The 24,621-nt window shown below is 41.7% G+C and overlaps 1 protein-coding gene across 5 annotated transcripts; it reads left to right on the forward strand.

Annotated features, from left to right (window-relative positions):
• Positions 1–10: 10 nt before the first annotated feature.
• Positions 11–23,715, forward strand: MRPL30 (mitochondrial ribosomal protein L30). 5 transcript variants are annotated; one of them, XR_329067.4, is made up of 8 exons: positions 24–167; positions 1,292–1,464; positions 7,049–7,126; positions 8,649–8,729; positions 13,803–13,949; positions 14,183–14,256; positions 14,335–14,518; positions 23,219–23,715. XR_329067.4 is itself a non-coding variant. In XM_025260700.3 (7 exons), exons 3-7 carry the CDS (start codon positions 7,076–7,078, stop codon positions 14,465–14,467), a joined length of 486 nt encoding a protein of 161 aa, XP_025116485.1. In that variant the 5' UTR covers positions 24–167; positions 1,292–1,464; positions 7,049–7,075; the 3' UTR covers positions 14,468–14,556. The 5 variants fall into 5 exon arrangements, 4 of the variants coding, with proteins under 4 accessions (XP_044781582.1, XP_006075903.1, XP_044781581.1 ...); XM_025260700.3 differs by lacking the exon at positions 23,219–23,715 and having other exon boundaries at positions 14,335–14,556; XM_006075841.4 differs by lacking the exons at positions 1,292–1,464; positions 23,219–23,715 and having other exon boundaries at positions 14–167; positions 14,335–14,556.
• The last annotated feature ends 906 nt before the right edge of the window (positions 23,716–24,621 follow it).

Consider the following 24,621-nt stretch of genomic DNA (forward strand, 5'->3'; position numbering starts at 1 on the left):
CTCACTTTTTATGGTGCCGGAGTGGGAGGGAGTCGGCTGGAACTAAAGTGCTGCATTGTGTGTACGCAGTGTTACGGCCGAGTTTGAGTGTGGCACTCTGGGTTCTTCCTCGGCTCCTGTTCTCCTCAGTGGTTAACTTACGGCGGAGAGACTTATATCAACTGCTGGTGAGTGGGGAATGAGTGGCTGAAAGTATTGCATTTTTGCTAGGAGCATATATCTGGGAACCCTATGCAGATGAGGATTGATTTTGTCTATCCAGTTCTGGGTTTACGGGTCACAGTAAGCTGTATGGGCCTGCGTCCAGGGTTGGCCCTTGGTCTCCCGAAAAGCCGCTTACCGGCTGGATCACGTCTCCCGGTTTGAGGGATCCCGGGGTGCGGCCTGAGGAGCCCCGCTTCCTGGAGCTCGAGGGCTGAGCGTCCCCGGCCTGGCAGTCTGGCGGGAAAGGGTGTTTTAGCATTTTCTGTGCTTCTGTTTTATCCGTAACTTTGGCTTTCTGCTGGGGTCAGCCTAACGAATTGTTAATGGTGACACAAAATTATCTAATTTAAAAATTGCTGCATTTTAGAACGCTTAGTTTACCTTTTGGGATTTCCCTGACGGTCCAGTGGTTAAGACTCCTCGCTTGGGCTGGAGGAGGCGTGGGTGCCACCCCTGGTAGAGAAACTTAAGACCCCGCTTGCTGTGGGACGCAGACAAAAAAAAAAAAAAAAATTACCGTTTTACCAAAAGTCGTGATTTTGCAACCGTGTCTTGATCGCCACCTACTCAAAGCTACTTGTTCTGCGTTGTTTTGTTTTGTATTTTCCCAAGAGGCACTTAGGAGGGCTGCCTAGTAGGCATTAGAGTTCGAAAAAGAGGCATTTCTTGCCCTCAGAGATGTCAGTTTGTTCAAAGGCAAGTTCTACGTTCTGCGTTCCTTCCCGACCCCCATTTACTATTAAATAGATGTCTGGCCTCTTTAGAAAAGGAATTAGTTTTCTTTTTTTAAGAACAGTTACATGTACGGTCATTGTAAAAGAACAACAGCAACAAAGCTATCAGACAATACCAGGGGTGGAAGTTAGAGAAAATAGCTCTGGTAGCCTGCCCTTCTGTCCCCAGATATGCTAACGTTTCTCTGATAGGCTTCTAGAGTTTCACAGACATTGCTCTCTCTTTTTAATGGAATGGAAGTGGGATCATAATTCTCATGTGTGTGTGTGTGTGTGTGTGTGCTCAGTCTTGTCCAACTCTTTTTGACCCCATGGACTGTAGCTCACCAGCCTCTGTCCATTGGATTTTCCAGGCAAGAACACTGGAGTGAATTGCCATTTCCTACTACTCCAAGGGATCTTCCTGACCCAGGGATCGCACCCACATCTCTTGCCTCTCCTGCATTGGCAGGCGGATTCTTTACCTCTGCACCACCTGGGAAGCCCTGCATTTATTTTCCTGGCTTTTCATCTGTCCGAGAGAAAGGTAGTTGTACAGTGAAAGACAGTATAATTGCTTCAAGGTCCAAGAGTTATGTGCCTAATTATTAAGAACAACTTTTACTTCATTGAAAGTTAATGACTTTTGACTGTCACACCTTCTGAAGTCTGGAAGTAAAACTTCATTCAGCAAAAATTGAGTGGCTGCTACAAGGCTGTGCTACTTAGGTAGATGCTTGAAATATATCTGTGAATAGACAGAGCAAACCAAAAACAAAACAAAATTTTAAAATCTTTGTCCTTGTGGAACTCACATGCTGTTGGGTGGAAACAGACGGTAAACGACAAACCTAACAAGTAATTTAATTATGTTAGAAAATGTTAAGGGCTGTGGAAAGAAAGTCAAGTAGAGTAAAAGACATTGGTAGTGCTGACAATTGTCCTCTGGGTCAAAGTGTTATATAATGGAATCAGGGTAGACCTCATTGAGAAGATGAGATTGGAGCCAGAAATTGAAGGATGTGAGAGAATTAACTATGTGGATATCAGGGACATTCCAGTAGAGGAAATAGTCAGGGGAGTATGCCTGCCTGGCAAGTTACAGGGCTTTCTTGCAGCGGGTGTGTGTAGCAACGGAGCAGGAGAATAATTGGAGATGAAATCCTCAGGGTGGAAGGTTAAGGACTGGCTGCCACTCTAAAATGAAGAAGTGTTAAGTTAGAAATTTTCAGTCTAGTAGTAAATAAACTTTAATTTTGGAGTAATTTTAGATTTACAGAAAAGTTATGCAGATATTAATATTTCCTATATACCCTGCCTGTTGGGAGCCACATTACGCATTACTGACAAAATGGAGGCACGGCCCTAAACCCCTCCATTTGTTCCGCAGGCACGGACCCGGAATGAAGGAGTTAGGCTTTGTAATTCTGACTTGTTTTTCCCTTTCCTCGGCTGAGTTGACTGAAGAGAATATTAAGGTGCTTATTGTTTTTGAGAGGAGCATAAGAAGGCATAAAGCCTTCTGCAGCTGTGCTCAAAGAGTAATTCATAAAGTTAATCACTGACATTTGTTCAAGGACTTTTACAAAAAAGTGTTCCAGGGTGAGCACACAGGCTGCAGCTTGAGGCCATGGGAGGGATTGCTATCTGAAGCCCATTTGTGAGAAAAGTGTTTATGGCAAAAGAGTTTGCTGAATTTAGGGCTTAGGAATAATTAAAATAGAAGCTAAAGATTTAAGGATTGCTGTAGTGTTAGCATATTCTACTATAGCTTATAGAAATTAGGGACTTTAGAGATATTATTAGCTAGAAGCCCTTTCTAAGAAATAGTGAGCTTAGGATACTAGGGGCAAACAGGACTTAGAAAGATAAGAAATAAACTGAGGAATGTGATATGCAGCCCAGACATTAGCATGAGTTACAGTGTATTCACAAAGACACATGAGAAAAAGTAGATAAGAGAATCGGTGAGGAAGGAGCTCCTTTTGAGGGGCAACAATGATTTCTGGAGAAAAATAAATCTGGGTCCATGGGAACTAAAAATATCAAACCTCTGACCTAATGCTTTTGTAAAAGTATAAAAGAGAATCATAAGCTTGAAATAAAGAGGCAGTCCAAGAAAAATGAGAGGCTGCCTCAGTTTCTCTCGCCGACACCGCTCACCCCTTCAGGCTGAATCCCTGGCTGCTGGAGCTGGACTCCGGCACCTGCCCACACAAAATTTCCCTTTATTAACATCTTACATCAGTGTGGTATATTTGTTATAATTGATAAGCCAATATGAATACATTGTTAACTAAAGGTCGTACTTCATCCAGATTTTTTTAGTTTTTACCTGATGTCCTTTTACTCTTTCAAAATTCCATCCAAGATACCACATTATGTTTAGTTGTCAAGTGTTCCTCTTGACTATGACAGTTTCTCAGACTTACCTTGGTTTTGATGACCGTGACAGTTTTGAGGTGGTCAGGTATTTGAGGAAGTACTGGTCAAGTATTTTGTACAATGTCCTTCAACTGGAGTCTGTCTGATATTTTTCTGTTAGAGTGATGAAAGGGGTTTTTGGAAGGAAGACATAGAGGTGAAGTGCTGTTCTCATTCTGTCATTCCGTACATGCTATCAGCTTGGCTTTTATCACAGCTGATGTTAATCTTGATCACTTTGAAGATGTAGTGTTGGTTAGACTTCTCTAGTGTAACATTATTCCCTCCTCCCCGCCCACCCCGACTTCTTTCCTGACTCTGGCAGAAAGTCTTTAAGCATACCCCATGCTTAAGTGTTGATAGCTTTTCTCCACCTCTTTAAGAGGGGAGTATCTACATAAATTATTTGAAATTCTTCTGTAAGAGAGTTTTTTTTTTTCCCTCTCTCTCATTATTCATCTGTTTATATCAGTATGGATTCATGGTTAGTTTATGTTTTGGGTTATATGCCAAAACTGTATTACTTACCTTGTTGCTCATATTATTTTAGCTGTAGCTGCTGGGAGCGCTTTCAGTTGGCTTCTAGTCCCTTTGACATACCCCCGTCATTTTTGACTTTTTTAAGTAGTTCCTTTCTAGCACTACAAGATGCTCCAGACTTATCTTTATATATGCTTTATATGTGCCTTGCTACAGCTGGGTAATCAGTCTTTTCTCCAAGGAGTCCTGGTTCTTTTTATCAGAGAATGCTATTAGAAACTAAGCTCTTAGCACTGGGTGTGCTCATCCCTATTGGGATGCCATTGTTTTTAGGTCCTCTCAGCTAAGAGGGCCAACCCATGTATGTATATGTATCTATAATTATTTCTATATCCATCACATCTTTATTTAGCTAAATATTAGTTCCAGCACTAATCCTGTGTCATCGGATGACATAGATATTCTACCCTTCCTCTCTGGCTTGTGTGTACCCACCTACTCTAACAATGAGAAACCTGGCTCTTAGGAAGGTTTTGAGCAGAGGTGTTGATATTACCTGATTTCAGATTTAGTGAGATTGCTGCTATGGGGAAAAGACCTTGGGGAAATTAGAATAGAAGCTGCTGCTGCTAAGTCGCTTCAGTCATGTCCAACTCTGTGCGACCCCATAGACGGCAACCCACCCGGCACCCCCGTCCCTGGGATTCTCCAGGCAAGAACACTGGAGTGGGTTGCCATTTCCTTCTCCAATGCGTGAAAGTGAAAAGTGAAAGGGAAGTCGCTCAGTCATGTCCGACCCTTAGCGACCCCATGGACTGCAGCCCACCAGGCTCCTCCATCCATGGAATTTTCCAGGCAAGAGTGCTGGAGTGGTGTGCCATTGCCTTCTCCGAGAATAGAAGCAGGAAGGCCAATTAGGACACTTTGCTTGGAATCTAAATAAGAGAAAGATGTAACAAAGAGCCAAGCTAAATAAATTGGATTAGTACCTAACTTTGTGCTTAGGTACCTACTGTCTTTGTTAGTACCTAAGAAAATGCTTAACTTTGGAGGAAGAAGTATGGTAGGGAAAATAATTTAGATTGTTTGATTGGAGGGCTGGAGGATTAAGCATCTCTTCTAAAGAAGCCTTGATACAAAGGATCTAAACAGCCAGCCAAGCAAACTGGATAATTTGAAGTAGAAATTGCTGTGCTGTATTGTAATGTTTGAAGTATAAAATCTGAATGATGGTTATGAAATTCTGATTTACTTCTGAATTCTCGGTTGAGTGGACCATGGATGAAACCCATTCATTAATTCAGACATGCATTAACAAACCCTGGGTGCCTGCTGTCTATCAGATAGTGTGCTAGATGCCACAAGTATAGAATATGAGTAAAACAAAATTTTTGCTTTGGGGGCACTAAGAATATAGTAGTTAGCTCTTCTAAAACTGATACAGAATTTTGAAATACTGGTTCAGTTGCTGATAATTTTTCTGAAGTCAGGCCCTTTTAGGGGGACATCTTGTATTAATTCCCCAACTTCATTGCTTTTTCCACACCACAGGAAAAATCTGCAGAGTTTGAGTGAGCCAGAATCTGGTAGACATTGAAATACAGCACTTACCTTATTTTGGCATGTTAGGGTACTCTTATTATAGCTTTGTAATAACTTAATGATCTTACAGTAGTAAAAGTTACTATCTATTAAGGGCTTCTGATGTGCCAAGTACTGTTCTAGATGTTTTTAGAATAATTCATTTGCAAGATAGGTGTTATTTTCTTTCTGTTCTTGGAGGCGAGGGGGAGGGGGGGAATTGAAACATATGAATTAAGTCATGTATCCAAAATATATTAATGCATGTAGTTCATGAACTTAATCTTTCTACGTTCAGTTTAAGTCAGTGTGTGTGCGTGCGCGCATGTGTGTGTGTGTGTGTGTGTGTGTGTGTGTTAGTCACTCAGTCATGTCTGACTCTTTGTGACCCCATGGACTCGAGCTCACCAGGCTCCTCTGTCCATGGAATTCTCCAGGCAAGAATACTGGAGTGGGTAGCCATTTCCTTCTCCAGGGTATCTTCCCAGCCCAGGGGTCAAACCCAGGTCTCCTGTATTGCAGGTAGATTCTTTGCCCTTTGAGCCACCAGGGAAGCCCTTAAGCCAGTATACTAGGCTATAATTGTTGTCTGTCTAAATAAATGTGACTTTTACTTTATAAAAGCAGTGCATGTTCATTAAGAATAGTTTAAAATGCAAATAAGCAAAAAAAAGTATCCTACTGTTCTTAACAGAAGGGTATTAGGATTTAATGAAAATGTAATAGAAGAATTAGGTTCTAGACCATATACGCTCTCTTTTTTTTTTTTGACACTCAAACACATCTTTTTATTATATACTAAATTTAAAAATACAAATCTTATTAAAAATGCTTATGAAACATTATATACATAAGTACTGTCAAATACTATTGGATTATGACATTATGTACATTTGCTAAGGTTAATTAGAAACAGAACAACATTCATAACTTTGCTGATAACGAATTTCAAAAGTCAAATATTTTAATTAACATTTGGCAACTTTGAAGCAGTGATCTGCACAGGAAGATGTCTGCAGAGGTAAAACAGTGAGAAAACAAAAGGAAAAATGCAGATATTCCTGCCCTAAGTGTTAATAAGTAGATCTCTTCTTCATCCTCTTAAGTCTCAATATAACAGAAATTAAACTGCATAAGACCACCAGGAGTACCTGATTCGGTTGTACCCTAAAGCTGGAGGCTCTTGGGTGAAATGACTGAACTCTCTGGGATTCATTTTCCATATAAATAAAGTAAGAAGGTCATTAGTTCCAATTAGGGGTTGGGATTTCTTCAGTCCTTTCCAGCTCTTTCTTTTTTTGTTATACTAGAGGAAAGCATTCTTTATCTGCCCTCCCTGTTGAAGATTTTTTGAATGATAGTAACCTCCACTGCCCATTTTTGTTGTTGAGATCAACTTAGAGTTTAACTTTTTGGTGAAAATGGTACATGGTTAATGTATAATTACTGCCTATGGTTTTCTTGAACTCTGACTAAAACATTTATTATAACTTTAATTCTTGTCTTTATTGTATTAAAACAACCAAGATTGTATTGTTAAACATCCAGTTTTTCAATTTGCTCAGCTTTTTGTTACTACAGAAATGGGGGAGCTATCCATTTCCAAAGCATACATGACCCACAGATCTATTTTTTACTTCTCACAGCCTCTGAGGAGAACAGCCACCACATCCATGGCAGGGATTTTGCGCTCAATAGTTCAGAGGCCCCCAGGGAGACTACAAGTAAGTGTTTCTTTTCAGTAATTATCTTTTTCAGTTGTCTTGTTTTTCTGTTCCTTAAGAACTTTTAATCTCTTTTCTAATTAACAAAACATACAAGCAAGTTAAATTTTTAAGTTTCTTTATATATTTTTTCTTTTTTTTAATGTTGAGAGTTGATTTTATTTGGTTTATTTGCTGTTTTATCCCTAAAGAATTGAAATCACAAAAGACCTTTTCCTGGAGAACATGCTGGTAAAAAATGACTAGTGTTGATCCCCCTTTGTTCACCTTAATCTTTTTAGATTTTTTTTCCCTTCAATTTTAAAGACAGTCCATTTTCAATCTTAGAAAATTAGAAAAATGTAGAAACGTAGAAAGAAGAGAAACAGTTTCCCAGAGATCATTTATGTTTGTACTTTCGTGTATTTCCTTCTGGTCTTTCTTTTAGAAATTGCAGTGAAGTAGCCTAGTCTACTCATGAGGGCCAGAGTCTAGGTAGGACCTGCAATTAGATGATAATAATGTCAGGTGCTTGAGATTCTTACCTTAGCCTCAGATCAATCTTGAGTGGTCAGTATTATTTCCTGGTGGATCAGAGCCTGTGTCCATCACTTCCCTCCACCCCCTGCCCCCATTCCTTCCTTCTTATTCTCCCAGTGCTCTCTGCTGTCCAGGGAAGGCATAGAGGGAATGATTACTGCCTACCCAGAGGAGTTTCCTGGTATGAAGGATTGGCAGTGAATCCTTTTTCTTTGGCAGCCTGGGAGAAATACTACTGGAGGCTTGTAGAAAGAGGACAGGAGACAGGAACCCAGAGTTGATGGCACTGTTGGGACTAGAAAGAAAACTGGAAACTCATTTTGACTTTCTTTTACATTGTGTTGTTGAAGGGTAAATTACCGTATGTTGTCTTGAGCGCATTGATGAACTATAACCTACAGGTCAGGTTCAGCCCACCATCTGTTTTTGAAAAAGCTTTATTAGAACATAGCCACAACGATTTGTTTACATACTGTCGATGGCTGCTTTGGCCCTGCGGTGACAGAGCTGAGACTTGGCTCTGGGAACCATGTAGCCCAGAACTGGAAATATTTATTGTCTACTCCTTTACAGAAAATTATTGCCAATCGCTGGTTTAAACGTTTATATTAATATTTAATGTTAGTGGTAAGATAAGATGTATTCATTCAGCTAGGTGGTTGAGATAAATGTTTAATAATTACAGGTTGGGTAAGAATAGGGCTTCCCTGATGGCTCTGACAGTAAAGAATCTGCCTGCAATGCAGGAGACCCAGGTTCAATCCCTGGGTTGGGAAGATCCCCTGGAGAAGGAAATGGCTACCCACTCCAATATTCTTGCCTGGAGAACTCCATGGGCAGAGGAACCTGGCAAGCTAGAGTCCATGGGGCTGCAAAGAGTCAGACAAGACTGAGCAACTAACACAAGAACAAAAAGAATACACTTTCGTCACCTAAAAATAGTAGGTTTGGATTTCTGCATTAGATAGAGTGCTAAAAAACAAATTTTTATGTCATATTTTAGACGGCAACAAAAGGTGTGGAACCTCTTGTTTGTACAGACTGGATTCGTCACAAATTTACGAGGTCAAGAATTCCAGATGAAGTAAGAACAAGGTTTTGTTTTCCTGTTACTATTTTTGAAAAACATGTTGTATTTTGAAAGGTACTGGTTTTTGCAGTATTGGAAACTTTCACGTTAAATTATTTGTCGATAGGAGGGTAGAGTTTTAAACATAGTGTGATTTAGGTAAATAATTATTAAAAATAAAATTGTGCTACTGGCCTTTTAAGTAGTGGATTTTTTATCATCTCAAAACCTGTTTATTCCTGATTATGGTTTTTTCCCTTAATATTTTGTGTTTTCATATCACCGTTGTCCTGAGAAAACAAACTGTCTTCCTCCTGCTCAGACTGTCCCTGTGGCTCTTGGTTTTTACTCGATCAACTGTTGCTAATTTGGATCTTCTCTGCTAAGCTTGTGTGTACCTATCATTCTTTCGAAAAACTCTGGCTAAGCCCTCAATAGATTTTTGTTTTGTTTTTTCCAAATTTTCAGTATTATGGTAAAATGCATAAGATACAAACTTTAGTATCTTAACTGTTTTTTGAAGTGTACACTTCAGTGATAGTATGGGCTTCACTGGTGGCTCAGATGGTAAAGAATCTACCTGCAATGCAGGAGACCCTGGTTCAGTCCCTGGGTGCGGAAGATCCCCTAGAGAAGGAAATGGCAACCCACTTTAGTATTCTTTCTTGGAGAATTCCATGGACAGAGGAGCCTGGTGAGCTACAGTCTAGGAGGTCGGAAAGAGTCGGACCCAACTGAACGACTAACACTTTCACTCAGTGATTTAAGTACTTTCAGATTATTCTGTGACCATCACCACCATCCCTCTCCAGAACTCTTCATCTTACAAAACCGGAACAACTCTGTTCCCATTAGATAGTAACTCCTCATACCATCTTCCCCCAGTCTCTGGCAATCACCATTCTCTACTGATCGTTTAAAAGCTAAAATAGTATTACCGTCGATTATTTTGATACCTTTAGCAAGCTTGATGTTCTTTTATCAGAACTCTCTTTTTTTCCCAGTCATGGTCTGCAACTACATTGTCATATCTTTCCGTGTTTCTTAGACTGTAAACTTCTGGAAGAAAAGGATAGATACAGATGTTAACATTTGTTTAAAATGTGGAAGGCAGTGATTTTGATCACCAGCTGTAGTGAGTGTGAAAACTTTCCAGCCTCATAGAAATGACCCTGAAGTGTGCATCTGTAGCCCGTTGCCTATCTCCCAGACTTACTCCTGTTTTCTCAAATTCTAAACCTTGCTGCTTGGATAACCCATAGGTATTTCAAGTTATCCAAAATTGAGCTCATTGTCTTACTTTCCCTCCAAATAACCAAACTAAAAGAACATGCTTGTCCTGTATTAGTGATGTCAGTTGATCCTTTGTCTGATTTCCCAGACTGAAAACCTTTGAGTCAGTCTCAACCCCGTCTGCTCCCTCACCCACCACAAATCCATCTGTTTTACTGGCCAAAGTCCCCAGATCAGTCCTTTTCTGTTCCAGCTGCTGTAATTCAGACCCTTAAACCATGTCCCTAAGTCCTTTCTGAGTTTTTGTGTATCAGTCTCCACCTCCAGTTCTTTTGAAAGAGTTTTCTTTCCAAGTCTATCTTTGAAATGTCATATTGTTTCAAACCTCCAATAGCTTTATATGCCTTCTGGAAATTTCTAAAGACTCAGCATAGTTGAGCTTGGTTTAACTCCCCCTGCATTGCTTTTCATGTTTTTTTTCCTACCTTATTCACATGGAACCACTGACTTTTCCTGAATATTTCATGCTCCTCACACCATTTCTTTATGTCGTCTCTCCTTTTCTTTGGTGCACCTACCCCATCCTGTGTCTGCCACCATTCTTCTCACCCAACATTTCATCAAAAGCTCTAGAAAAATACCCTTCATCCCACCTGTTTGGAGACAACCACTGCCCACACCCTCCATATACTCCTCTTTTATGTATTTTTAAAGATGTGCATCGTCTTGGCTATAATGCTTCTCTAGCTGCTTTCATCACTTAGCAATGTAACCTGATCCTCTGTGGAGAAATTAATGATTGAATAATATTCTTTGTGATTAAAGTAACATCTTTTTTTGTCCTTCCTCAGTCTGTTTCCCCAAAGGTATGACTCTCGACTTAATGTTTTTCAGACCTTTCTACATTTAAGGGTGTGTGTACACATGTACATGTACATACACATATATGGGTTCCCTGGTGGCTCAGTGGTAAAGAATCTGCCTGCAATTAGGAGACCTGGGTTTGATCCCTGGGTCGGGAAGACCCCCTGCCCACTCCAGTATTCTTGCCTGGAGAATTCCATGGACAGAGGAGCCTGATAGGCTATAGTCCATGAGGTCCCAAAGAGTTAGACACAACTGAACGACTCACACACACACATATGTATAGAATTGTTTGACTCATGTTTAGAATTTAAGGTCATATTCTTAGAATCAATATTTATAGAATACATCACATGTACACACTCATCATGGTATCAGTAAAGTTCAGTCGCTCAGTTGTGTCCCACTCTTTGCAACCCCATGAATCACAGCACGCCAGGTCTCCCTGTCCATCACCAACTCCCAGAATTCACACAAACTCAAGTCCATCGAGTCGGTGGTTCCATCCAGCCATCTCATCCTCGGTCGTCCCCTTCTCCTCCTGCCCCCAATCCCTCCCAGCATCAGAGTCTTTTCCAGTGAGTCAACTCTTCGCATGAGGTGGCCAACACCACAGTTCAAAAGCATCAATTCTTCGGCGCTCAGCTTTCTTCACAGTCCAACTCTCACATCCATACATGACTACTGGAGAAACAATAGCCTTGACTAGATGGACCTTTGTTGGCAAAGTAATGTCTCTGCTTTTCAATATGCTATCTACGTTGGTCATGACTTTTCCAAGGAGTAAGCATCTTTGAATTTCATGGCTGCAGTCACCATCTGCAGTGATTTTGGAGCCCCCAAAAATAATGTCTGACACTGTTTCCACTGTTTCCCCATCTATTTCCCATGAAGTGATGGGACCAGATGCCATGATCTTACTTTTCTGAATGTTGAGCTTTAAGCCAACTTTTTCACTCTCCTCTTTCACTTTCATCAAGAGGCTCTTTAGTTCCTCTTCACTTTCTGCCATAAGGGTGGTGTCATCTGCATATCTGAGGTTATCTGGCAATCTTGATTCCAGGTTGTGCTTCTTCCACCCCAGTGTTTCTCATGATGTATGTACTCTGCACATACGTTAAATAAGCAGGGTGACAATATACAGCCTTGACATACTCCTTTTCCTATTTGGAACCAGTCTCTTGTTCCATGTCCAGTTCTAACTGTTGCTTCCTGACCTGCATACAGGTTTCTCAAGAGGCAGGTCAGGTGGTCTGATATTCCCATCTCTTTCAGAATTTTCCACAGTATATTGTGATCCACACAGTCAAAGGCTTTGGCATAGTCAATAAAGCAGAAATAGATGCTTTTCTGGAACTCTCTTGCTTTTTCCATGATCCAGCAGATGTTGGCAATTTGATCTCTGGTTCTTCTGCCTTTTCCAGCTTGAACATCTGGAAGTTAACGGTTCACGTATTGCTGAAGCCTGGCTTGGAGAATTTTGAGCATTACTTTACTAGCATGTGAGATGAGTACAATTGTGCAGTAGTTTGAGCATTCTTTGGCATTGCCTTTCTTTGGGATTGCAATGAAAACTGACCTTTTCCAGTCCTGTGGCCACTGCTGAGTTTTCCAAATTCGCTGGCATATTGAGTGCAGCACTTTCACAGCATCATCTTTCAGGATTTGAAATAGCTCAACTGGAATTCCATCACCTCCACTAGCTTTGTTTGTAGTGATGCTTTCTAAGGCCCACTTGACTTCACATTCCAGGATGTCTGGCTCTAGGTGAGTGATCACACCATCGTGATTATCTTGGTCGTGAAGATCTTTTTTGTACAGTTCTTTTGTATATTCTTGCTATCTCTTCTTAATATCTTCTGCTTCTGTTAGGTCCATACCATTTCTGTCCTTTATCGAGCCCATCTTTGCATGAAATGTCCCCTTGGTATCTCTAATTTTCTTAAAGAGATCTCTAGTTTTTCCCATTCTGTTGTTTTCCTCTATTTCTTTGCATTGATCGCTGAGGAAGGCTTTCTTATCTCTCCTTGCTATTCTTTGGAACTCTGCATTCACATGCTTATATCTTTCCTTTTCTCCTTTGCTTTTTGCTTCTCTTCTTTTCGCAGCTATTTGTAAGGCCTCCCCAGACAGCCATTTTGCTTTTTTGCATTTCTTTTCCATGGAGATGGTCTTGATCCCTGTCTCCTGTACAATGTCACGAACCTCTGTCATGGTATAGATGAAGCAAATACAGAATCCTACTACACATAGTGGTGTGGAAATTTGTTTTTTTGTGGTGTGAAAATTTGGTTGTTTTTCCTCAAGAGTATATTGTGACCATCCTTCAAAGTTAGTACCTACAAAAATGGTAAATGTAAGCCTTATTCATTTTAATAGCAGCATTAAATCCAGTAGAATACAAAGTAATTTATTTGCATCATATCTGATTTAGTTATATTATTACTAGTTTTATTTGGAATGTAATAATTATGACTATGCAACAATCATAATTTTTTAGCTATTCTCTTGAGGAATATGGATATGGCCTTTAAATGTTTCAGTATTACAAATAGCGTTATACATATATCATTATTTGGGGATGTAGCCCAGTACATACTTCTTTTTAATAATACTAATGTGTTTCTGTAAGTTTATATTTATGCCCTCCTTGAATGGGGTAGGGGATGCAGTTCAAGGCCCATCGGTGTAGTGCAGTGCCTTCTCCTGGCATTTGTCATCCCGTTCCTCCTGCTTTGTTCTTTATCAAAACAAAACAAAATCCCTGGCTATGTGATATTTTTCTTAGTGCATGAACTCCTTTGACTTCATCTATCTGAGTAGTCGGACTGGTAGAAATGTTCAGTTTGAGGATGAGGATTGTAGAATGATTAGATATGAAATCATAATGTAGTTGTTTGAAGTTTGTTTGTTTGTTTTTTAAGAAAATAAAAGGGGGGGAGTACATTGAAGCTATGTTGAAAATTTATCATTTATAGTTCTTCTTTCTAGGTTTTTCGGCCTTCACCTGAAGATCATGAAAAATATGGTGGGGATCCACAGCAACCTCATAAACTGCATATTGTTACCAGAATAAAAAGTACAAAAAGACGTCCATATTGGGAGAAAGATATAATAAAGATGCTTGGGTTACAAAAAGTATGTACCTGTTTTAGTCATCTTTAGTGTTGTTTAAATTTGCTGTAAATTTTCCGCCTTTAAAACTTTTAACCTACTTATTCAATATTTCTTTTGTTTAAACGTATTATTTCATGTAATGTACTAGAAAGTTTGATTTAGATAGAAGGAGACTTCACCTTAACCTCTTCCTGACACGTGGGACCATCTGCACTGTTGAAATTGATCCCTAATGTTGTTTCCTTTGTTTGTAGGCACACACTCCTCAAGTTCACAAGAATATCCCTTCGGTGAATGCAAAGCTGAAAGTAGTTAAACATTTGATAAGGTTTGTTATTTGTTATTCTAGCAGTTTCTTAAAATGTGTTACCGGGTATGACACTAACAGCATCCTCTCATGTCACAGAATCAAGCCCCTGAAGCTGCCCCAGGGTCTCCCAACAGAGGAGGACATGTCCAACACGTGCCTGAAGAGCACTGGCGAGCTGGTCGTGCGGTGGCTTCTGAACCCCGCGGACCAGGAAGCGAAGAAGTGCTGACGGCCCAGCAGCTTCAGAGTAAACAGTGGAAGTCATTTCTATTTAAAGATGGTGAGAAAGTTCTCATTAAAATACTGAAAAAATTCTAATCCTTTTCACTGGCTAAACATGGTGTGGTTCTTCCTTGGTGTAGACTTGGAGGCTTTAGTGCTATTAATTGGTTTAATTCACTCCCCACCCCACCCTCAGTAGTTTATCTCCCCTTCCCCCCCACCACCCCCCAGTAGTGAACTGGAAAATGGGTAAGGATAGCAATGTTTAAACACGTGGGTTCAGGTGACACCTTAGCAATCATCATTAACTTTTTTAAAAACTGGTTTCTCATTTGGATTCAGCACTCTATGAGTGGCCCTTTAAAAAAATTTTTTTTATGTTTAATCGAAGGATATTTGCTTTACAGTATTGTGTTGGTTTCTGCCAAACATCAACATGAATCAACCATAGGTATATATATGTCCCCTCCCTCTTGAACCTCCCTCCCCATCCCATCCCTCTAGGTTGTTACAGAGCCTATAAGTGGCCCTTTGAGTGAAGAGTGTGTTATGTGTTGGGGAAGTCCAGAGCTGACCAGATGTGGTTCCTGCCCTAAAGGAGCTTAGTCTGCTCTGCTGGAGAACAGAGACCCAGCCAGCGGCGTTAGACACCGGGTATAGCTTGACAGAGTGCTGTGTGCTGTCGTCTCTATAAGTTCATATGTGGGCTTGGCTTCATTCTGTTCTTTAACACCCAGTAGTATCTATTTTCTAGTTGTAAATCTCATTTGGCCTAAACTTTATTGATATTCCTTGAATTCCTAGAAACCTCTGCCAACAGTTGAGGTTTATTATTTAAAAAAAGAATTAGAAGGGAAAAATTCTATAGGGAAAATTATTTCCTTTCCTTTGTTTCCTTTTCAGATAGTTGTAGGGGTGGGGAGAAGTAAGAATTTTAGGAGAGGTTCAGTACTGGGACATCCTGTGGCAACTGATAACTAAGGATGATGCTGAAGACTTGGAATTCTAGTTGCCCTTTATTTTCCTTCCTTCAACTCTCCTAAAACCTGGCTCAGGCAGCAGTGACATTGGCATACTCGCTGCCTGTGGTCCCGTGTCTGTCCTGTCAAAGTCTAGGCATCAAGCAGAAGTGCTGCCTGAAGTGAAGCCAGATCCATGAATTAATAAACTTCAAGGCAGTCACAGTTTCAGTTCCACAATTACTGAACATCCGGTACATATATAGCCTGGAGAGGATATAAAGCAGAAGGATACTAACTTCACAGGGCTGGTTCTAACTGGTTCAAGTGAAGTCACTCAGTCATGTCCAACTCTTTGCGATCTCATGGACTGTATCCTACCAGGATCCTCCGTCCATGGAAGTTTCCAGGCAAGAGTACTGGAGTGGATTGTCATTTCCTTCTCCAGGGGATCTTCCCGACCCAGGGATCAAACCCAGGTCTCCCACATTGCAGGCAGACACTTTACCATCTTTGCCATCAGGGAAATCCCCCCCACCAGGGAAATCCCCCATTCTAACTGGAGAGATACCTATTTGCCACAACAGAAGCTGTCCATGCTGGAGTTAGCTTGAGGCCAGTTGTGGATATGAAAGTTGCCCCTGCTGATGTTTTCCCATCTTTTAGTGGGCTAATATTGTTGTACATGGGGAGAGGACCATTGGTTAATTTTTACCCAAAGAGTCCAACAAAGTTTGGATAAGTTATTTTAACCTTAGCTGTGCCTGACTATAAAGGCACAGCCGCTTAAAACCACATGTGCTCATTACCCCACTGTTTGTCTGGGTCAGGCATCTGGGCATGGCTTAGCTTGCTAGTCCACTTAGGGTCTGACAAGGTTACAAAAAAGGTATCAGCCAAAACTGGCCTCTTGTCAGAGCCTTGACAGAACAGGTATCTGCTTCTAAGCTCTCCTAGGTTGTTGGCAGAATTCATTTCCTCGTGGCTATAAAATTCAAAGCAAGTTGCTTCTTTAAAAGCAGCATCAGAGTGAGAGACTCCAGCAAGATGGGTGCTACCTCTTAGGTTATCATGTAACTGCAGTCATCTGGATTCCATCTCCTTTGTTGCATTCCATTGGTTAGAAACAAGTCATGGGTCCAGCCCACATTCAAGGAGGAGGGAAGTTCCACAAAGACATGACCACCAGGGGCCGGTATCAGGGGGCCTCCATGAAGTTGATGTGCCAAGCTTGGTCAGGTCCATCCTCAAGCTGGACAAGGGGAATCCCGAGATTCATACTCCTTTGCCTCCCATCATTTCAAACCTTGTGAAGTGAAGTGAAGTCTCTCAGTTATGTCCGACTCTTTGCCAGCCCATGGACTGTAGCCTACCATGCTCCTCCGTCCCTGGGATTCTCCAGGCAAGACTACTGGAGTGGGTTGCCATTTCCTTCTCCAGGAGATCTACCCAACCCAGGGATCAAACAGGGCTCTCCCACATTGCAGGCAGATGCTTTACCATCTGAGCCACTTTGTAGGGACTTCTCTCCTGTCTTTGTGTCTCTGAGAATTGCTTTATTTCACAAGGTTTGTCTGGCCACTCCTTGGTGAAACCATTGGCCCTTTGGTCAGGCTCAGGGGAGATAAAGTTACCTAAGTACTATCTTTTTAAAAGCCTCTCCAGTTCCCAGGGTCTTCTCAATCTAAATGGTGCCTCTTTCAGTCCAAACACCTGTTTTCTTCATCTTTTCTTGATAACAGTACTAACTGTTAATAGTATGCTTATCATTCTGTCACAGTTTCACCAAAGTTTGGAATTGCACTGGCCACTTTAGGAAGCTTTTGCCATGAGTAAAATTGTGTGTTTGGGAGATACTTTAGAACAAAAAGAAAAGAAATCTCGATGAAGACATTATTTGTCTTGTTTTTCTTTAAAAAAATTTTTTAAAGACTTTTTTTAATGTAGGTGGTATTCTTCCCTTATATTTTGAGGAGTATTAAGTATTGACTTTCGAGCACACAGCTTGATAAAAATATCAAGGGTCTAAATTACTGTCTAAACCATCTGTCACCTTTTTTAAAGTATACATGTCACAATCTGTTTTATACATTAAAACTTTTCTCAACTTTAATATCTTAGGTAAATAATTAATTAATTAAGACTGGGGGACTTCCCTGGCAGTCCAGGGGTTAAGATTCCACACTTCCACTTCAGGGGGCGCAGGTTCAATCCCTGGTCAGGGAGCCAAGCTCCCACATGCCATGCAGCCCGGCCAAAAATAAAAAGACTGGAAGTCTGGACGGTTTCCAAATAAGAAACAGATACAAAACATTAATCACTAAATAAAAATTTTATCCTTATTTCTTAGAATGGCAATCTAGTGACAAATGATGAAATGCCTTTGGATAAGATTACTTATATTTCTTTTTCCCTCGAAAGTAGTAAGATGATATGAAATGATTGGAGAAAAAAATAGCTAAACAATTTTTCATTTTCTGTCCTCTAATTTTCTTCATTGTTTGGGGAAAAAATTATTGATCACTTCAGTTAATGATAATGTAGTTAATTATGCGTGTAGTTAATTATGCGTGTGTGCCTGCTTAGTCAGTCAGTTGTGTCTGACTCTTTTTGACTCAGTGAACTGTAGCCCGCCAGGCTCCTCTGTCCATGAGATTTCCCAGGCAAGAATACTGGAGTGGATTGCCATTTCCTCCTCCAGGGGATTTTCCCAAACCAGGGATGGAACCCAAGTCTCCTGCATTGGCAGGCGGGTTCTTTACCACTGAGCTACCTGGGAAGCCCAGAGGGAACATACCTCAACATGATAAGGGCAATATACCACAAACCCACAGCTAACATTCTCAATGGTGGAAAACCTGGAAGCATTTCCTCTTAAGGTCAGGAGCAAGACAAGGATGTCCACTCTCTCCACGATTATTCAACATAGTTTTGGAAGTCCTAGCCATGATAATCAAAGAAGAAAAAGGAATAAAAGAAATCCAAATTGGAAAAGAAGTATGCATAGAAAATCCTAAAGATGCTACCAGAAAACTACTAGAGCTCATCAATGAATTTGGTAAAGTTGCAGAATACAGAATTACTACACAGAAATCTCTTGCAATCATACACTAAAGACGAAAGATCAGAAAGAGAAATTAAGGAAACAATCCGATTCACCATCAGATCAAAAAGAAAAAAATTCCTAGGATTAAATCTACCTTCAGTTCAGTTCAGTCGCTCAGTCATGTCTAACTCTTTGTGACCCCATGGACTGCAGCACGCCAGGCCTCCCTGTCCATCACCAACTCCCGGAGTCCACCCAAACCCATGTCCATCAAGTCGGTGATGCTATCAAACCATCTCATCCTCTGTCGTCCCTTTCTCCTCCCACCTTCAATCTTTCCCAGCATCAGGATCTTTTCAAATGAGTAAGTTCTTCACAGCAAAGTGGCCAAAGTATCGGAGTTTCAGCTTCAGCATCAGTCCCAGTGAACATTCAGGACTGATCTCCTTTAGGATGGACTGGTTGGATCTCCTTGCAGTCCAAGGGACTCTCAAGAGTCTTCTCCAACACCACAGTTCAAAAGCATCAATTCTTTATAGTCCAACTCTCCCATCCATACATGACTATTGGAAAAACCATAGCTTTGCCTAGACGGACCCTTGTTGGCAAAGTAATATCTCTGCTTTTTAATATGCTGCCTAGGTTGGTCATAACTTTCCTTCCACGGAGTAAGCGTCTTTTAATTTCATGGCTGCAATCACCATCTGCAGTGATTTTGGAGCCAAAAAAAGAGTCTGACACTGTTTCCACTGTTTCCCCATCTATTTCCCATGAAGTGATGGGACCGGATGCCATGATCTTCTTTTTCTGAATGTTGAGGTTTAAGCCAACTTTTTCACTCTCCTCTTTCACTTTCATCAAGAGGCTCTTTAGTTCTTCTTCACTTTCTGCCATAAGGGTGCTGTCATCTGCATATCTGAGGTTATTGATATTTCTCCCGGCACTCTTGATTCCATCTTGTGCTTCATCCAGCCCAGCATTTCTCATGATGTACTTTGCATATAAGTTAAATAAGCAGGGTGACAACATACAGCCTTGACGTACTCCTTTTCCTATTTGGAACCAATCTGTTGTTCCATGTCCAGTTCTAACTATTGCTTCCTGACCTGCATACAAATTTCTCAAGAGGCAGGTCAAGAGGTCTGGTATTCCCATCTCTTTCAGAATTTTCCACAGTTTATTGTGATCCACACAGTCAAAGGCTTTGGCATAATCAATAAAGCAGAAATAGATGTTTTTCTGGAACTCTCTTGCTTTTTCAGTGATCCAGCGAATGTTGGCAATTTGATCTCTGGTTCCTCTGCCTTTTCTAAAACCAGCTTGAACCTCTGGAAGTTCACGGTTCACATATTGCTGAAGCCTGGCTTGGAGAATTTTGAGCATTACTTTACTAGCATGTGAGATGAGTGCAATTGTGTGGTAGTTTGAGCATTCTTTGGCATTACCTTTCTTTAAGATTGGAATGAAAACTGACCTTTTCCAGTCCTGTGGCCACTGCTGAGTTTTCCAAATTTGCTGGCATATTGAGTGCAGCACTTTGACAGCATCATCTTTCAGGATTTTAAATAGCTCAACTGGAATTCCATCACCTCCACTAGCTTTGTTCGTAGTGAAGCTTTCTAAGGCCCACTTGACTTCACATTCCAGGATGTCTGGCTCTAGGTGAGTGATCACACCATCGTGATTATCTGGGTTGTGAAGATCTTTTTTGTACAGTTCTTCTGTGTATTCTTGCTACGTCTTAATATTTTCTGCTTCTGTTAGGTCCGTACCATTTCTGTCCTTTATCGAGCCCATCTTTGCATGAAATGTTCCTTGGTATCTCTAATTTTCTTGAAGAGATTTCTAGTGTTTCCTATTCTGTTGTTTTCCTCTATTTCTTTTCACTGATTACTGAGGAAGGCTTTCTTATCTCTTCTTGCGATTCTTTGGAACTCTGCATTCAAATGGGTATATCTTTCCTTTTCTCCTTTGATTTTCGCTTCTCTTTTTCACAGCTATTTGTAAGGCCTCCTCAGACAGCCATTTTGCTTTTTTGCATTTCTTTTTCTTGGGGATGGTCTTGATCCCTGTCTCCTGTACAATAAATCTACCAATGGGGGCAAAATTACTTTTAAAAAGTAATAAATTCGTATCAGCAAAAAATAAAAAGTGGGGGGAATTGATCTTCCTAGGTTAGTTATATGTCTATTAAATACATTTCGGTGAATATGTTTTTTAAGTTAAAAGAAACATAGTCCTTGGACACAGACTGGTACCGTAAAACTATCTTCTAGAAGTTTTCTCCATTGTTCTCAAATTAAAAATTCTCCCCTTGCCCCCACTCCCTTTCTTTTATGAATCTGAACAGGCACTAGGGAACAGCTTCGGTCAATGGAAACCACCAGAGGCTCTTGCTTATCTCAGCCTTGCTTTACCTCCAGTAGCCAAGATGTGTGTCCGCCTTGTCTAAGAACCACAGCAGCAATAATAGAAGTGTGAAACCTTGAGTTGATTTAGTTCTTGGGTCTCCATTAATCTTAATGGCTTCCCATGCTGTGCTATATAGACTTTCACTGACAGTAAACCTTTGGGATCTTTCAGGTAATCACCTAACCTGTGGTAAACTGGTGCTCTTCCTTCACACATCGCTGTCCAATATTGTCACTCTAAACCCAGCCACCTCCTTCCCTCTCCCACAAAGGGACAGCCCACAGTTGCTTGCCTCAGGGAACTAGCCATACCCTAAACTGACCTTCTAAAGACTCCCCTGAATAACTCTGATTTAATTGTGTGTGTAGATTATACATACTTAGTAAATTTAAAAATTACTAAAGCAGGCTGGGTCATCAGACTCAAATTTGCCCTTGAAATACAAGCTTTTCTCAAAAGTTATATCCATTTGGATTTCCTTGGTCCAGAGATTAAGAATCTGCCTGACAATGCAGGGGATATGGATTGGATCCCTGGTCCCAGATCACACATGCCACGGAGCAAGTAAGCCTGAGCACCCTAGAGCCCGAGCTCCACGAGAGAAGCCACCACAGTGAAAAACCTGAGCACCACAGTGAAGAGCAGCCCACCACTCACCACAACTAGAGAAAGCCCAGTGCAGCAACAAGGACCCAGTGCATCCATAAATAAATTTTTTTTAATATTTAAAAAATTATATCCATTCAATGCCCTCTCCCAGATCTGCCTAGTAACAAAACTAAATATTTATACTGATAGGCTAGGTAGCTGATTTGGAGTTAGTCCGTGACATTGAAATGCTTTAGAAACAAATGTGCTGATCATCACAGGAGCCCTACAAAACTGACAAAGAATGAAAGAGCCTTGAAGTGCTTTTCTATATGTAAGGAGGTGGACATAATAAAAAGTGAAACTTAGCAAGTATGTTTTGTGATATTACCCACAAAGCAGAGGAACATCAGCAGCAACACTGGACCAGCATTGGTAAGGTAATTTTAAAGATACCACTGAGGGTTTTTCCACTGTACATCCTACCTGCCAGCAATGCAGTTCTGACAAGACTAGACAGGATGTTGAACACCTTGATTTCCTCTCAGCTGGTGGTGGTTGGGGGTGAGGCAATGTATTTCTGGTTGTATTTACATACTACAGGGCAAGCACAACTGTGGATATAAGGATAAATAAAACACCTGATTCTCTAAAGGGCCCTGCTGATTCTTCAGTGTTTTCATTGCTTGGGTTTTACAATCTGGGACCCTGGCTTTGTAAGACTTGTCACAAGACTCATGATCCTTTGGTTTCTGGTACTTGCCTGTGTTATGGTTGGTCATTGTTGTTATTCTTCAGTTGCTAAGTCGTGTCCAACTTTTTGCAACCCCGTGAACTGCAGCACGCCAGGCTTCCTGTCCTTGACTACCTCCTGGAGTTTGTCCAAACTCAGGCGCATTGAGTGGGTGATGCCATCCAGCCATCGCACCCTCTGTCATCCCCTCTCCTCCTGCCTTCTATCTTTTGTCGTTGTATCCTGTCCAAAGTCTTAAATGCTGCTGTGCAGTCACTGTCACATCAGATGACTCAGCAATTCATCCTACGGCAGAAGAGGGGGCATTAGCTCTGGTCCAATAAAGACTATGCCCTCTGGACATCTTCCTGGTCTCACCTGGCCAACTTTCCTGTTTTGTTTTTCTTTTTTGCCACACCCTATGGCATTCAGGATCTTAGTTCCCCAACCAGGGATGGAACCCATGCCCCCTCCAGTGGTCCTAACCACTGGACCCCTAGGGAATTCCCTGAATCAGCAAACTCTTGACAAGTGAAAAATCTGGCTGTTGTGGATTCATGCCTGTGGTCTGACTTTGTCTTTGGCCAGGGAGGATCATTAGAGAAAAACAACTCTGACAGTCAGGAGCTGGCTTGGAACCATCACAGCTCGGTGTGTCTAGGAGCTGGAGCGATTTAATAGATCACCAACATCAGATAAAACCGCTGTGACTGATGGTGGTTTAGTTGCTAAGTTGTGTTCAACTCTTGCGACCCCATGGACTGTAGCCCACCAGGCTCTTCTGTCCATGGGCTTCTCCAGGCAAGGATACTGGAGTAGGTTGACATTTCCTTCTCCATCTGTGACTGACGGATCAAGACAAAAACAAGCTCATTGTGTAATCATGTCTGAGCATAGATGAAAACACCAACATTGTTCAAGCCAGAAAAATGACTGAACATTCCCCTCTTCTGGTTAACATGGGGGCTGCTGCTCCTTGTCACACAACTTCAGCCTCACTTCTTCCCTCTCACCTTCTAGATGAGATTAATGAAGACACCAGTCATAAAGCCGTCTCTTTTTCCTGACAGCGTCCAATCCTGAGCAACACCTGCTTCTTTGAACACTCATCAAAATCATCTAATAAAAGCCAAATCCTGTAAAGTCCTTCCCAAAGAACTTTTTCTGAGATGCAATAAAGGGAACTTACCAAGCTCCACGTGTGTCTTTGGGTCTGTGGCGAGCCAGCACTCTCGATGCTCATTCTTTATTTTTTGGCTGCGTCAGGTCTTAGTTGGGGCACTGTGTTGTGTCTTGCAGGTTCTTTCATTGCATTGCCTGGGCTCAAGAGTTGCAGCGTGGGCTTAGTTGCCCCATGGTATATGGGATCTTAGTTCCCTGACCAGTGGTTGAACCCAAGTCGCCTGCATTGCAAGGTGGATTCCACTGGACCGCCAGGGAAGTCCCCTGATGCTAATTCTTGTTGCTCTCAGGGTCTAAGCTGCTAGGATCTCTCCTTAAGATCATTCCACTCAGCCTCCACCTCTTTAGAGTATCTCTGCTCCTAGCTTCACCACAGGTAACCCAGTCTGCTGGTTCCCCTGCTTGGAGAACTTGCCAGAAAGAAACTCAAGTGGTCCAAGTCTTCCTTTCTCTTCTGTGCAGGGGGATCCATCACTTCCCTGCTTTCTGTATTCCTTTTCCCAGCATGGCTGGTGCAATTCCAGGCCCTCAGGATGGCTTGGCATGACATGTGAGGGGAATCTCTGGGGAAGAGAATCTGAGATCAAGCCATGGGGGTGAGGAACAGGGTGCAGGGAACAGGATGGGAGTAACCATCAGGTGCCACTGCCCCCACCAGGACACCCTGCCCCTTTTCCTCCCTGTCTGAGGCTTGTGTCCTGCCCTCCGCATTCCTAGGGATGTCCCCGATAAGGGCCACTGTCAACAACTGCATGTCATTATCTGGCTGTGAGGTGTCTTCGTGCATGTACATATGTGGAATCTCCCAGAGCTGACATTCTGCTGTTTGAGGAGCCTGGAGAAGATGCTGCTTCCACTGTTCCCACTTCAGTATCCACAGCCCTCTTCCTGAGCCTCCCTGACACCAGCCTCCACCTTCTCAGTGGACCTACAAGGTCTCCCAGCCTCTGCTGGAGTGCCTTCCCCAGGCCCATTTTCCCTCACTGCACCTGTCCAGGCTCCCCTCATTGTCTCCCTTCTCACCGGTGGGTCCTGCCCCACCACACTTTCCCACCTCATCACTGGCTTTTGTTTTGCCCCTCCCTTCTCACTGGAATCTCCTGCTCCCGCGGCTGGCCTCATCACGTTGCTCCAGAATGCCCTAGCCACTGTGTCCTCCTAATCATCACTCGTCCTCTTCACTCCGCCTCATCCCCTCTGGCTTCCTTATCTTGGCCACCAAAGTCTTCTCTGTCATTAGT

The sequence above is a fragment of the Bubalus bubalis genome, chromosome 12, assembly GCF_019923935.1.
Source record: "Bubalus bubalis isolate 160015118507 breed Murrah chromosome 12, NDDB_SH_1, whole genome shotgun sequence".
Taxonomy (NCBI): Eukaryota; Metazoa; Chordata; class Mammalia; order Artiodactyla; family Bovidae; genus Bubalus; species Bubalus bubalis.